Below are 15931 nucleotides of genomic sequence, written 5' to 3' on the forward strand. Positions count from 1 at the left end.
GTGTTATACAGTACGAGAGCGGCCTCTAGGGGCGACTCACTGATGCCATGTGCAATTTATTTAAAGTGTGTTTTTTATTAATTTAGGATATAACCGTTTTTATTCACTTAAAGTGTGACTTTAGTTTTAGTTTGAACGTGTCTTATTTTTCTCAATATTTATAAATATAATAAATATATTCGTATTTATTTCATTTAGCACATTTTCATGATTTAGTACTGTTTTTTTTTTTTTTTTACTTTTTATAATTGTAATAAAAATCAGTATTATATTACATGAATTGTTATGTGTGTTTTTTTTATTTTTTTATTCGGTAACCATTTTAAAAACTATTGATTGAATAATAAATTATCGGCAAGTACGATCCAACCTAAATTGACTATCGGTCGACCTGAAACACATAACCCCTGTTTTAACATAGCCGAACAAGCTTCTAGGTGGATTTAGAGTAGATGTCTATGTTCTTATAAAGCTTTAATTCATTCAGCTCCCAAATACATTGTTGACCTACTACAGCTCCACATTCTCCGATTAATGTTTTCTATGTTCTATTGTGAATAAAAAATGTGTTTATGCGATTAGCAAAAATTATTGCATTTTGTTTTTATTTACATTTTACACATTGTGCCAATTTTTGGGAATTAGGGTTAGAAATCAAGTCAAGTTTCAAGTCAGGTTTATTTCTATAGCACTTTTTACAACAGAGATTGTCTCAAAGCAGCTTTACAGAATTTTAAGAGTTAAGGTGAATGGTGTGCAATAATCCCTGATAAGCAAGCCATGGTGAACATAAATAAACTTTAATTTAATTTTCACTTCCAGATCTCCAAAGATATTCCTGATCTAATGAGCTTCAACATAAAAAGAAAGAACAGAGTTCTCTGTAAAGGAGGTCTGTCCCAGCTGTAGCTACTTTATTTCTTTATGCGCAAAATTGTTAAAATGCTTGCAGTCGACATGTTATGAAATCCAAAGAGTTTCCCTACAGATAGGAAGTGTTTAGTCAGACCTGAACTGTGTAGCTGGGAAGTCTTTTGAAGACTGACTTAAATAAAAACTCAATGAAGCCATGACAACTTGCAGACATTATGTTCCTGGAATGTACTTCTCCTGAGACTGCTAAACTTCAAGCAGTTTCATTTTCCTCACTCTAATATAATATATAGCATATCTGTCTTATATAACAAATAAAACACTTCTAGCGGATGCAAAAAACAGTTTCTGGGAGGTGCAGTTGTGAAGTCTTGCCAATGACAGGAAACATTACAATGGTTAAAAAAACCCAAAAAACTTTCACCACTATTTTAATAATAAAATGGATTCATTATTAGCCATAGATTATGCTGAACATCTCTCATAGAATTCCCTGAACGTTTTGAATGTGAGCATTAATCATAATATTAGCCAATTATGTAAGTTATAGTTAAGGGGTTATACAACAACAATGCACGCCTCCTGACCAATCAGATTTGAGAATACAAATACACTTTGAAAATGAATCAATGCATTCTGACCAATTAGAATGGAGATTTCAACAGCATAATGATTTTAAAAAGCATTTCTGCATGTCTTTTGTCTTGTTGTATGTATGCGTGTATAAAGTATGCACACGCTAAATGCTTACGTTTGGGTCAAATTTTTTTAAACGCATGCCGCTATTTTAGTTTCTAAATATTCCCATAATAATTTTTCCCCAAGTGTCTTATTTGCTAGTCAGTGGTCGCATTGATGCGGTGACATTACCAACCGTTTGCTTTGGTAAACAAAGAATTAGTCCTAATCTTGTTTTAAAGTGTGCTTACAAGCAGAACCGAGGCAGCGCAGTGCTAAACCGAGGAACAAAAGAAGTCCGCGTTGCAATCAGTGTCGTCTAGGCAGCTCATTCAGACCATTACAACTCCCTGTTCCAATGAGGACTCTTTATTTGCATGACTAAACGTGGAAAACTGTCTCTTGACAACGCTGTATTTTGCGAGGCTACAGGCAGAAGCCTGGACAAAGATGTTAAATATATAAAAATAACTAAATGAAAACTAAGATTAAAAAGGAAGTGTACATTATGCTACTTAAACACAACAGGCAACAGCCCGAATTAATTTACTAACTAATAACTGTGAATTTTTTGAAATAAATGAACCAAATCAATCAATAAATTGATTTAGGAATAAACAAACAAACATAAATTAATTCATCATCAGTAAACCCTACTGTATCTCTTCTTCAGAATGTATTGGATCCGGAACCTTTCTTGAACAACGGGAAGTGTGAGATGGGAATACACTCGAGCAGATACATTCACCCACATATTTACACATCTAAAGATACATTTCCATCAGCATGCTGCTCAGCAGTGATGGATAAAACTCACTGGGACACTGGGACACCATTCGAAACTCCACATGGCAGTAACCCGAGCTCAGTATCAAACCTGAGGACTCCATGTTCTCCATGTTTACATAAACAGGTAGTCCCTGACTTACGATAGGAGTGTTCTGATGACCCCATCGTGATTTGAAAATATATTGTGAGTCGAGTCTTAAAGAATGGTAATCGGTAGTACACTGTAATTTGTTCGTAATTTAAAAAGCTACAGTACATAATTCAGCAATTTACAGTATCTAATTATACAGTAAATACACTATATTGGCAAAAGTATTGGGTCGCCTGGTCATAATTATGGTATGTGATTTTTGAGCGTTGCATCACACATTAAGTCCCGATTTGCTCTCATAATTTCCTCCACTCTTCTAGAAAGATGTTCCACTAGAATTTGGAGTGTGCTTATGGATAGTTGTGTTCATCAGCCACAAGGGTATTATAAAAGGCAGGTACTGATGTAGGGGAGGTGAGGAGGCCTGAGGTGCAGTCAGTGTTCACATTCATCCCTAAGGTGTTCAGTAGGGATGAGATCAGAGCTCTATAGCAGGCCACTGAAGATGTTCCTCTTCAAAGCATGTAAACCAGATCTTCAAGGAGCTCACTTTCTACATTGAAATGCTGGAACATGTTTGCGTTTCCAAGTGAATTAAACATTTTATCATAGTTATACAATTGAGTGCCTCCAGCTTTGTGGTAACAGTTTGGAAAAGAACCACATATAGCAGGAAAGGTCAGGTGACCCGATACTTTTGGCAGTATAGGGTATGTATGTAGCAGTGGGCATGTGGATGAGAGCCTGTTCGCAAGTGGAGGGCGGAGCATACACTGCTACATTTGCCTGCCATGCAAAATGTAAAATATTGTTGACATTTTTCCGTATTATCATCGTAAGACCCAAAATTCGTAAGTCAAACCATCGCAACTCTGGGACCCTCTGTATCCAAACACAACACAAAACCCTCCTGAGTGTGATTTTTGAAGATACAGAGCTCTGAGTCTAGAGAATCGATTAAACAATATCTGTGTGCACTCAAGTTTAGTAATGAGGACAATCTGCCAGGTACATGTGTGTATATATATGTGTGTGTGTGTGTGTGTGTGTGTGTGTCGCTTTAACGACAAGATAAGTGCAGGATTAATTTCTCAGCTCAGCTATTTTCGACATATCTGAAGCTCTCCTGCTTTTAAACAATAAAAAAAAAATAGCAAAGTAACCCTTTTATTGCTTTTGAAAATCTTTTAGAAAGCACTCGATCCATTCAATGGTCAGTTTGTGTCAGAGAAACGTCAAGTGCAGAGCTGCATTCAATAGTTCATCAAAATCATAAGCACTTACGTCTGGTATGAAGCCGATCTCGTTGAGGTGGTTGCTGAGCTCGGGGTCATGGAAGGCTATCATCTGAGAGAAAACTGTTAGGTACTCTGAAGGGGGAAGAGACATGAGAACAAGACGTTTAGGACTGAACTAGTAAAAACAATCTTTTTTTTTTTTTGTCGTATTTATATATACATTTGGCTAAAAACTTGTAGTCTGTTTTTCAGGTGTTTAGATATAATACACAGATGTGAGTTATCATCAATGATTTCCAGATATTAGATTAGATTCAAATTTACTGTCATTACACATGTACAAGTACAAGGCAACAAAATGCAGTTTGGGTCTAACCAGAGTGCAATAGCAGCAAGTGAGGATATACAGTGTTTACAAGATTTACACAAATTAAATAAAATGCTATTATAGGGCTATAAACAGTAATTTACAGATGTGTATGTACTATGAGCATAATATACAGATAAATATATATGTATCGTATTTTTCGGACTATAAGCCGCTACTTTTTTCCTACGCTTTGAACCCCGCGGCTTAAACAACGCAGCGGCTAATTTATGGGTTTTTCCCGGTTTCACAAACTTCAAGCCAAAAAACTGAGCCCCATAACATTAGACCAATGAAATTGCGGAACGGGTTCAGGTGAACCAATGAAATTCTTTATATTAAATCAGATGCGCTCCCACTAAATCGGGCCGCACCACATCATAAATATGGATGATGTTCCTCTGACGTTTGACCTGCCGCTCACTCGGACTGTCTACAGGAAATGCGAATCATTCGTCATGCTGAAAACAACCGGGCATGAAAACACACTTCACCTGTGTTCTGAGCTGCACGGCATCGGGAGAAAAGCTTCACCGATGGTGATTTTTAAACGCACAACGATGCCAAAAGATAAACTCCCGAGAGAAATAGTTGTGAAAGGAAGGAGGAAGACAGTGAACAATGACTTTCTTGGTTACTGTTTAGATACAAGCCGTGTAACAGACACTGTCTTTCATTAAAGCCTGTGTAAAGTTCATTAGTTTCAGTGTAGATATTTGGGTGCGCTTAATAGTCCGAAAATTGCGGTAATTTAAAGATGAATATATATATATATATATATATATATATGTACTATGAACATATGGCTAATAAATCGAATGATTGTTTAAAAGGAGGAAAATTACTTAAATGTACAAAATGATATTATAATGCAACTAATTTATATTACAGTCAAGTTCAAAGGTTTGCAATCTCCATGGTTTCTGGAAGAAAAATTTATTTTGCGACAAACAATATGAAAAGAATAATAAACAAAATATTACACCTAGTTCATTTGTATTACATTTTTTATGTTTTATTTATAATTTAAAATAAATCAGTTTAAAAAAAATGAATAAAATACAAATAAACCATAGGTGTAAGATGAATCATAAAACAAGATTCAAAATTACCTAAATAATTTCAATGTGTAAAAAAAAATTAATAAAACATCTTTTTTTCAATGAGCCTTGCAGTCTCTAGATATGGTGTTTCTAAATTTGTGTGAGGGAATAAACACACACACGGCATTGGCAGTTATCACACGTGCATACACACGGCTGTACACGACTGCCACTCATAATCAAACGCATATTAAATCGCTCTGTTTTCACAGAACAGCTCTCATTTGCATAATGACCCGCCCCCAAATCACCATATATGGTAAACAATATCATTTAAGGCCTGCATGAGGTACTGCTTTAATGTAAACAACAGATATCATGGAAAAAGGTCCAAAATATCACCAGTGGAATAGCGATAATATTTCATGAGGTAAAGTAGAAAAACAATCGTTTCCTTTATTTATTTATGAGTGTTTCGCTTTAAAATATTAATATCTATCGTCGCACTTTTTATGTGTGCTTTCATGATTTACAACGAATGCAACATAGAGCTCTGATACTGGCTGTGTATACAATTTGTGTTTTAATTAGAGTTATATATACAGTATCTCACAAAAGTAAGTGCACCCCTCACATTTCAGCATCCATTGTAGTAGATCTTCTCAAGGGACAATACTAAGGAAATGAAACTTGGATATATCTTAGAGTAGTCAATGTGCAGCGTATGTATCAGTACAGATTTACTGTCCTCTAAAAATAACTCAACATACAGCTCTTATTGTCTAAATACCTGGCAACATAAGTAAATAAACCCGAAGTGATTACAGGTGTACAGTCCTATTCATCATGTTCATGTTTTTGTCTGCTTTACAGGACCATACAAATTTGTGTATTTTGTATTAGAGCAATTAAATCTGGTGCTTTCATAGAATTCTCTCATACTGACCACTGGATGTTCAACATGCACCTAATAAAAAAGAATCTCTAAACGTTTGAAGAATTAGAATTGTTGCTCTTCACAAAAATGGCAGAGGTTATAAGAAGATCGGTATCACCCTGAAACTGAGTTACAGTACAGTGGTCAGGGTCATACAGAGGTTTTCCAAGACTTGGAACAGACCTCATAAGGGACTCAGAACAGACCTCACAAGGGTCCATCAAAGAAGTTGGGTCCTCGTGCTGAGTGTCAGGTGGAGAAGCTGCTTCAAAAAAACAGACGCATGAGTGCTGCAGCATTGCTTTAGAGGTTGCAGAAGAGGAAGGTTCGCTTGTCAGTGCTCAGACAGTACGCCGCACACCGCAACAAGTCGGTTGGCATTTTTGTGAGGTAGATACTGAATACCGTAATTTCCGGACTATTAATCGCACCCAAATACAAGCCGCACCCACTGAATTTTACATAGATTTTTATTTTGAACATAAATACACCGCACCTGTCTATAAGTCGCAGGTGTCTACACTGAAACTAATGAACTTTACACAGGCTTTAATGAAAGACAGTGTCTGTTACACGGCTTGTATCTAAACAGCAGCCTACCAAGAAAGTCATTGTTCACTGTCTCCTTCCTTTCACAACTATTTCTCTCGGGAGTTTATCTTTTGGCATTGTCCTGCGTTTAAAAATCACCATCGGTGAAGCTTTTCTCCCGATGCCGTGCAGCTCAGAACACAGGTGAAGTGTGTTTTTTCATGCCCGGTTGTTTTCAGCGTGACGAATGATTCGCATTTCCTGTAGACAGTCCGAGTGAGCGGCAGGTCAAACGTCAGAGGAACATCATCCATATTTATGATGTGGTGCGGCCCGAATTCAGTGGGAGCGCATCTGATTTAATATAAAGAATTTCATTGGTTCACCTGAACCCGTTTGGCAATTTCATTGGTCTAATGTTTTGGGACTCAGTTTTTTGGCTTGAATTTTGTGAAACCGGGAAAAACCCAGGAAAAATCCATAAATTAGCTGTTTTATTGTTTAAGCCACGGGGTTCAAAGCGTGGGAAAAAAGTAGTGGCTTATAGTCCGGAAAATATACAACATCTACCTGAAACTATTGGTCCTCGCATGGATGAATAAAACAATAAACATGACCGTAATATTAGTTTTCCTGTAAATAAAAACACTACATCGTAAACATCAATAAATAAATAAATAAATTTGACATTTACTTTTAGATTACGCATTAAAAACAGCACACGAGAACAGCAGCATAAAGTATACACATATGGCAAATTTGAAAGCTGGTGTAAAAAGGTCTTTGCATAATAGATATAAAAATAGATCAAATCTGACATTAGAGCAGTGTGTGTATGTGTACGTGGACTCACCCTGAATGACGTGCGAGTTGTCCTTCAGGAAGAAGTTGTAGAGGTATTTGGGGATGAAGGCGGACATGCAGGCGTACGCGAGTGCTGGAAGAAACAAACAACAGTGACGAGTAACTGAAACGAAAGAAGTTCACTGGAAATTCAGATGCATATCGGATTATTGAAGGAGATTTAAATAAAAAAATATCATCCTCACCCTCGTTGTTGAAGTTCAGATACAGGAACGGGGCACAGAGCGAATCCAGACCTGACAAAATAATAAATATGGCATCTTTCAATCACATCAAAAACTCAACCCTAAAACTTTCTTTCGGCTTCTCCCATTAGGGGTCGCCACAGCGGATCCTCCGCACGTTTGATTTGGCACGTTTTACGCTGGATGCCCTTCCTAACGCAACCCTCCCCAATTTATCCGGGCTTGGGACCGGCACTGAGAGTGGCTGGGGATGGTTCCTTGACCGGGGATCAAACCCGGGTCGCAGCGGTTCTAAAAAGGGGATCTAAAAAAACTCAACCCTAATACACTGAAATATTCATAGTGTTTTTTTCAGGAATTTTCTTTATTGTTTTGATAGCGGTGTCTAGCGCGCTGATGTCACACAGGATTATCGCTATATATCAGTTACAAAAGCGTTTAACTAAAGATTGGCATCTCAATCAAACAAGGGAAAACAATCAGATTTCAGCTCCAAGCGGTTTGTTCTGAAAGAACAGTAAGAAACATCAGACAAACACTGGATGAGTAGAAATTGCATAGGCAAAGTTGAATTTTCCACTGGTATAAAACATTATGACCACGAATGATCAAAACATATGTAACATAACAACATAACCGGAGGTTAGGACCTTCTTTCATTATACATATTTTGTTCTATGTGTAATGTGTAATGTCTATTTAATACAATTTATTTTTAAATAATTTGAAATAATTCTATAATTTGCATCATTACATTTTTTTTTTTTTAAATAATATTAAATATACATTTGTTAGGAAAATTGTATAACTATATAAAATCATTTAATATAATTTCTATTCTATTTGTTATTTTTGCTTGATTTCATAATCTGTTCAGTGTATATATTATTTCAGTGGAAAGGGTTGAAAGGGAAACAAACAATACATGTTTACCACTGTATTATTATTAATTAAAAAAAATTTTAACGTCCAAAAAAAAACATTAAAATAATAAAATACATTAAAAATAAAAATAAAAGGTTTTCGGAAGCAGATCTGTTAGAGACTAGTGTTCAGATCTCAAAGCGAGAGACCTGGATGGAGTAAAGCACTAAAGTATCTCTCTTTTTAATTACAGCTAAAGCAAGGGCTTTATATCATACAGGAAAGTGTGAGGCAATAATTTGCACATCATATATCAATTCTAAAATATAATATTAGCTCTGCAAGCCATTCAGGGTGGATCATTTTACTTTTTTATCATCAACCTTTGGCCTGTGAAAATCCTTTATTCAATAACAAGAACCTTGAACTCAAAACATTTATTTGTGAAGCGTGAGCGCCACCTAACGGTGTGTAAAGTGAAGTGCAGCACCGGCTTCTCACCCTGCCAGTACACGAGGTCAGGATGGGACACGACCCAGGCTTTCAGAACTCTCCGGAACTTGATGTGACCCTGAGGTGAGGAGAGCAGCTCGTCGTACTGATGACAGCGTGGAATGTCCACTTCAATCTGAAGCAGAATTTTTTTTTAAAAAGGAGAGAAAAAAAAGGAGAACCATCCATGAGATTCAATAGTCACCAGCCTACATATTCAAATCACAAATTAACAGCAGACATTAACATCAGACCTTTTATCTTTATTTTTAATGTAAGCAATCAGTAATATGAGCCAATTTATGGAGGTTTTTAATTACAGCAGTACTGAATTCTTAATTCTGATTGGTCAGTGTTAGTTATAATATATATAAATGAATAAATAATCAAGTTTTTAATGTTGTATAAAGCATTAATCAACACCTTTATCAATATCAATTCTAAATATATACACATATATACACAAGTTTTATTTGCATATTTGTCACCCTTATTTGATTCATCAAGCAAATTTTTATATTACACGAAGATAAGAGGGAGGGCAGTTTTTAAATGATTTTATTTATTTAGGGAAAAAATCTGTGAAAACCTGCCTGGCCCTATGTGAAACAGTAAACCCCTAAATCATAAATGAACTGTGATTAAGCAAATCTTTTGGAAAGCCGAATTAAATGTCACGTGCCACATCCAGACCTTTAAAATCAAGAAATCACTTAACCTGACAAAATGAAGTGCATTAAACCATCTATCCATCGCTGTACATACTACAAAGAACAGTTGATGGATGTGTATTGAGTAGATGGATAGACAGGCACATAAATTAGTAAATGGAAAGATGAATGAACGGATGGATAGAATATGAAGACATATGGATTGGTTGATGAATAAATAAATGATGAAGCAATAAACAGAATTTAATGGATTGGTATAGTGATTGGACAGACAGACAGACAGACAGACAGACAGACAGACAGACAGACAGACAGACAGACAGACAGACAGACAGACAGACAGACAGATAGATAGATAGATAGATAGATAGATAGATAGATAGATAGATAGATAGATAGATAGATAGATAGATAGATACAGAAGGTGGTACAGAAGAATAGCTGATGATGTTCATGTGTTAATCTAAATCATTAGTGTGTTTCTTTGCAGTTTTCAGTGTTTTGCAGCCTAGTTTAAGACTTATGAATTCTGGTTTATTTCACAATAATTGTCATTATTTTAAATAGAATTTTATTCTATATTTTTTGCCTAATTAATTAGAATAGTTTATGTATTTGGTAAAAGATAGGATTTTATTTTCAATGTTAGACCAGTTTATTGTTTGCATGACTTTCATGACTGTATGTGACTTGAGTATTATATTATTATATTATTATATATGACTAACTTAACTAGGACTACTATATGACTTGGTTTCATATTTTGACTATAGCCATATTATGGCTTTGGGGTTTTCAGTTTCTGCACATAGCACACTTTTTTATTATTCAAGCATTTAAAATGTGAACACTTACTTCACTTCCCACCCTGAATCATCTACTGCAGTGGTCCCCAAACTTTTTTGCACCACAGACTGGATTAATGTCAGACAATATTTTCAAGCATCTTGACATGCATCAAGAGTGAGTCATAAACAGATGTGGCGGAGAGAATCCGGTAATTATCCAAAATAAAACATCATTCAGAATCAGATAATAAATAAAACGGAAATAATGTAAGTTATGTACTCTTTCTGTGCGGCCCGGTACCAATGGTCCGCGGCCCGGGGGTTGGTGACCACTGATCTACTATCTAGATTCTATATGCTTTATCATTTTATTTTAAAGTAAGCAACCTTTGAACTTTGAAACATTCCAAATATCAAGTATTCATGAAAAAAAATGCTTACAAATGCCAGTAAATCTCTGGACATGACTCTGAACCTACTTTCAGCAGCATTAGATAGATATTCAGAGTCTGACAGCGTTTAGAAAGAAGCTCAGCTCTCCTCTCACTAAATACTGTAAATAATTGAACAGTCCTATGAATAATAAAAGGAGGCAGTAACCCGCAGTCATTCAAGTGACCACTGAAGACCAACAACAGCAGCAGTAAAACAAACAAATCACAACCATACCTGTCTGTCGGTGGGGATGGGCGTGTCCTTATCAATCGACTCATACTTTCTCTGAATGTCCCCCTGCAATATGAATAAATAAAGAAAAATATCTGAATCACTGTAACTATAAAATACAGGCCTAAAAAAAGAGAGCATGGATTTAAAAAAAAATAATAATAATAGTTCAGATGATCACTGATTTATATTTATATCTTGCCATCTCTACTCATCCATCCAATTATCCATACATCCAGCCATCCAACTATTCTTCCATCCATCCATCCATCCATCCATCCATCCATCCATCCAACTATTCTTCCATCCATCCATCCATCTATACATCCATCCAACTATTCTTCCATTCATCCATCAAACTATTCTTCCAGCCATCTATACATCCATCCATCCATCCATCCATCCATCAATCCATGCATCCATCCATCCATCCATCCAACTATTCATTCAACGATTTATTTTTCAACTATTCTTCCATCCATTCATCCATCCATCTATCCATCCATTCATCCATCTGACTATCTTTCCTTCCTTCCTTCCATCCATCCATCCATCCATCCATCCAAATATTCTTCTATACATCCATCCATCCATCCATTTATCCATCCATCCATCCAAATATTATTTAATTCATCCATCCATCTATCCATCCATCCAAATATTCTTCCATCCATCCATCCATCCATCCATCCATCCATCCATCCATCCATCCATCCATCAAACTATCCATTCATCCATCCCAATATTCTTCAAACTATTCATCAAACATGGAGGTGGAAGCTTAATGGTTTGGGATTGTTTTGGAGGTTGAAGGTTGGAGATTTATTCCAGATAAAATACAAACTAAAGCAACATGTCTTCTATTCCGTACTTCATCGCCATGCAATTACAGTACGTCTGGACTGCAGCTAAATAGAACCGCCTTCACCTCCAACAAGACAATGAGCCGAGTGTATGTCCGACCTCTGCAAGTGTTATTTAGAGAGCAAACGGTTATCTGGACTGATATGGATCATGGAATGACCTGCCCAGTCACTGCACCTAAATCTTATTGAACTGCTGTGGAATTGACTGGATCACAAGGTCAGAAATAAATCTCCAACTAGTGAAGAACATCTTTGGCAAATTCTACAGAAGGCATGGCAAATATTTCAGCTGAATGTTTAAAGAAACAAACTGTCCGGATGCTAAGACTGCGTGAAGCTGTTATCCATGCTAAGGGAGGAATTTTTTTATAAAAATGCAGCTTAACATCGTTACATACAGTGAGGAAAATAAGTATTTGAACACCCTGCTATTTTGCAAGTTCTCCCACTTAGAAATCATGGAGGGGTCTGAAATTGTCATTGTAGGTGCATGTCCACTGTGAGAGACATAATCTGAAAAAGAAATTCAGAAATCACAATATATGATTTTTAAACTATTTATTTGTATGATACAGCTACTAATAAGTATTTGAACACCTGAGAAAGTCAATGTTAATATTTGGTACAGTAGCCTTTGTTTGCAATTACAGAGGTCAAACGTTTCCTGTAGTTTTTCACCAGGTTTGCACACACTGCAGGAGGGATTTTGGCCCACTCCTCCACACAGATCTTCTCTAGATCAGTCAGGTTTCTGGCCTGTTGCTGAAAAAAACGGAGTTTGAGATCCCTCCAAAGATTCTCTATTGGGTTTAGGTCTGGAGACTGGCTAGGCCACGCCAGAACCTTGATATGCTTCTTACAGAGCCACTCCTTGGTTATACTGGCTGTGTGCTTCAGGTCATTGTCATGTTGGAAGACCCAGCCTCGACCCATCTTCAATGCTCTAACTGAGGGAAGGAGGTTGTTCACCAAAATCTCGCAATACATGGCCCCGGTCATCCTCTCCATAATACAGTGCAGTCGCCCTGTCCCATGTGCAGAAAAACACCCCCAAAGCATGATGCTACCACCCCCATGCTTCACAGTAGGGATGATGTTCTTGGGATGGTACTCATCATTGTTCTTCCTCCAAACACGTTTAGTGGAATTATGACCCAAAAGTTCTATTTTGGTCTCATCTGACCACATGACTTTCTCCCATGACTCCTCTGGATCATCCAAATGGTCATTGGCAAACTTAAGACGTGCCTGGACATGTGCTGGTTTAAGCTTCTTCCATTTTCTAATGATTGCTCCAACAGTGGACCTTTTTTCACCAAGCTGCTTGGCAATTTCCCCGTAGCCCTTTCCAGTCTTGTGGAGGTGTACAATTTTGTCTCTAGTGTCTTTGGACAGCTCTTTGGTCTTGGCCAAGTTAGTAATTGGATTCTTACTGATTGTATGGGGTGGACAGGTGTCTTTATGCAGCTAACGACCTCAAACAGGTGCATCTAATTTAGGATAATAAATGTAGTGGAGGTGGACATTTTAAAGGCAGACTAACAGGTCTTTGAGGGTCAGAATTCTAGCTGTATCATACAAATAAATAGTTTAAAAATCATATATTGTGATTTCTGGATTTTTTTTTTTTAGATTATGTCTCTCACAATGGACATGCACCTACGATGACAATTTCAGACCCCTCCATGATTTCTAAGTGGGAGAACTTGCAAAATAGCAGGGTGTTCAAATACTTATTTTCCTCACTGTATTTGTTCAGTCAATGTAAATCTTTATAGTGTTATATTACCCAAAAACATGACAAAAGGGAAATGCATGTGTCTCTCAAAGATGATGAAAGAACAGATATTTACGAGCTTCTGGCAGGTGCCGTGTATGACGTACTACACATGATCCACTTTCCTTTGTGTGTTTTTTTTTTTTTTTTTTCTGGTTTTAGTGCTTCATGCTGTTATTATCAGTAAAATTACTGAAAGCTCCTAAAGATCACACTGAGCTCACTGCTCTCTATATACATCACGTGAGTATTCACACAGAGAGCCTCCACATTTCAGCTTGGCATTTTGGACTAATGCATCGGGCAAACACACGAGCGAAAATCAATCACCAGGAAACTACCTCCAAACACCAACTGGCTGTTATGAACACAGGAAAGTGTGCTTCTAATGGACATTACTCAACTCCATTTCTAGTACAGATGAACCTTCTTTAATCAAGTATTAAAGGAATCAAGGACATTCTGTTGTGTGCAACATTGAGAGAGAAACTTGGTAAAGATTTTATTATTTTATAATTTGCCAATTGTTCTTAAAACAGACACTCAGAAGAGGCAAACTCAAATGTACCATGAACTAAAGGTAAGGAGATCAAAAATCTCCCAAAAGACCATGATGAATGGATGGATAAATATATGGTTTAAAAACCTTTTCTGTTTATTCAACTAATATCTAGCTAGCTTCTGCAAATATTAGCTATAAGTATTATGTATGGAGGCACACAATGTGCTGATTACTGACAACTGATTGTTTCTACTCACCTCGATTCCCAGTAAAGCAGCCCAGGCCAGTCCTCGGAGAAGAGGAGGAATATCCACCCGGGCCTCCTTCCACACCTGGTTCTTTTTGTACGGATATGCCTGAGGAATGTACTATCATTACACTAACAGCAGAGTATCACACTGTAGTAATACATTAAAGAGTGAACAAAAATCTGTAGCTGTAGTGTGTGTGTGTGTGTGTGTGTATACACAAAGATACACTATATTGCCAAAAGTATTGGGTCACCTGGTCATAAGTTTTGTGTGATTTGTGAGCATTGCATTCCACATTTAGTCCTAATGTGCTATTATAATTCCTTCCACTATTCTGGGAAGATGCTCCAGTAGATTTTGGAGTGTGCTTATGCATAGTTGTGTTTATCAGCCGCAAGGGTGTTAATAAAGTCAGGTACTGATGAAGGTGAGGAGGCCTGGGGTGCGGTCAGTGTTCACATTCATCCCAAAGGTGTTCGGTAGGGATAAGATCAAAGGTCTATAGCAGGCCCCTTAAGATCTTCCTCTCCAAAGCATGAAACTCACTTTACTAACACCCTTGTGGTTAAATGAGCACGGATCTCCACAAGCACACTCCGAAATCTATCCGAAAACTCCGGATGTTGAAAAGGCACATATCAATCTTGTGGTCAGGTGGAGGCGTGGTACCTTGAGGAGTCTGTCGAACAGGACGATGCGTGTAAGCTGGTACTCGGTGTCCCTCTCTCGGATAATGAGAGGAAGAGTGGTGGCAGCTGAGAGTTCGTTATTGCTGATGGACTGCGGAAGACAGGTCTGTCTACATCACACAAACAGATTTTAACATTTCATTATCACACTCTATTAATATGCTCAAATTCTTTCATTTTATTTCCTTTAGTTCTGGCTGGTTTTTAATAATTCTGCATTCTTTCTGATATGAATGTGTGTGTGTGTGTGTGTGTGTGTGTGTGTGTCTGTCTGTCTGTCTGTCCAGTTATGTTTTTTGTAATCTGTCTGCCTGTCTCTTTGACTGTCTGTTTATTTGTCTGACTGCATGTTTGTCTTTTTGCTTATTACTTTTTTTTGTCTGTCTGTCTGTCTGTCTGTCTGTCTGTCTGTCTGTCTGTCTGTCCATTATGTCGATCTACCACTCCGATAGTCCAAGCATCTCTTTATCTTTTAAGCATATGCCCATTTATATAACTGTCTTTATCAATTATTCCATTTATATTCTCTCTTTTTGACTAACCATTTATCTACCTGTCTGTATATCTGTCATTCTATCTCCATTTTTAATCCTCTTTCTTTCTATTTCTCCTTTTCTTTGTAAGTCTATCTATTTATATCGTTCTCGGTGCCTGTCTATTCATCTGTTTTTTCCATTTATCTCTTTATTTGCTGCATTTTAATCATTTGCCCCTCTTGTTTATATATTTTTATATCTGTCTATCCACAATTTTACCTCTCACACTCTCT

At 36.9% G+C, this 15931-nt stretch overlaps 1 protein-coding gene across 2 annotated transcripts in view; it reads right to left on the reverse strand.

Moving 5' to 3' along the window:
• Nucleotides 1-15931, reverse strand: part of tbck (TBC1 domain containing kinase) — a 111117-nt gene that overhangs the window by 65139 nt on the left and 30047 nt on the right. For both annotated transcript variants that reach the window (XR_014533086.1, XM_083538662.1), the window contains exons 14-20: nucleotides 15143-15272; nucleotides 14480-14578; nucleotides 11081-11143; nucleotides 8962-9088; nucleotides 7597-7647; nucleotides 7401-7484; nucleotides 3716-3801 (exon numbers count right to left, since the gene is read on the reverse strand). Coding sequence is in view for 1 of the 2 variants with exons in the window: in XM_083538662.1 (XP_083394788.1) it covers nucleotides 3716-3801; nucleotides 7401-7484; nucleotides 7597-7647; nucleotides 8962-9088; nucleotides 11081-11143; nucleotides 14480-14578; nucleotides 15143-15272 (640 nt within the window). In the remaining variant the exon portion in view is untranslated. The remainder of the gene's footprint in view (nucleotides 1-3715; nucleotides 3802-7400; nucleotides 7485-7596; nucleotides 7648-8961; nucleotides 9089-11080; nucleotides 11144-14479; nucleotides 14579-15142; nucleotides 15273-15931) is intronic.

The sequence above is a fragment of the Silurus aristotelis genome (genome assembly GCF_946808225.1).
Source record: "Silurus aristotelis genome assembly, chromosome: 4".
NCBI classification, from domain to species: Eukaryota; Metazoa; Chordata; class Actinopteri; order Siluriformes; family Siluridae; genus Silurus; species Silurus aristotelis.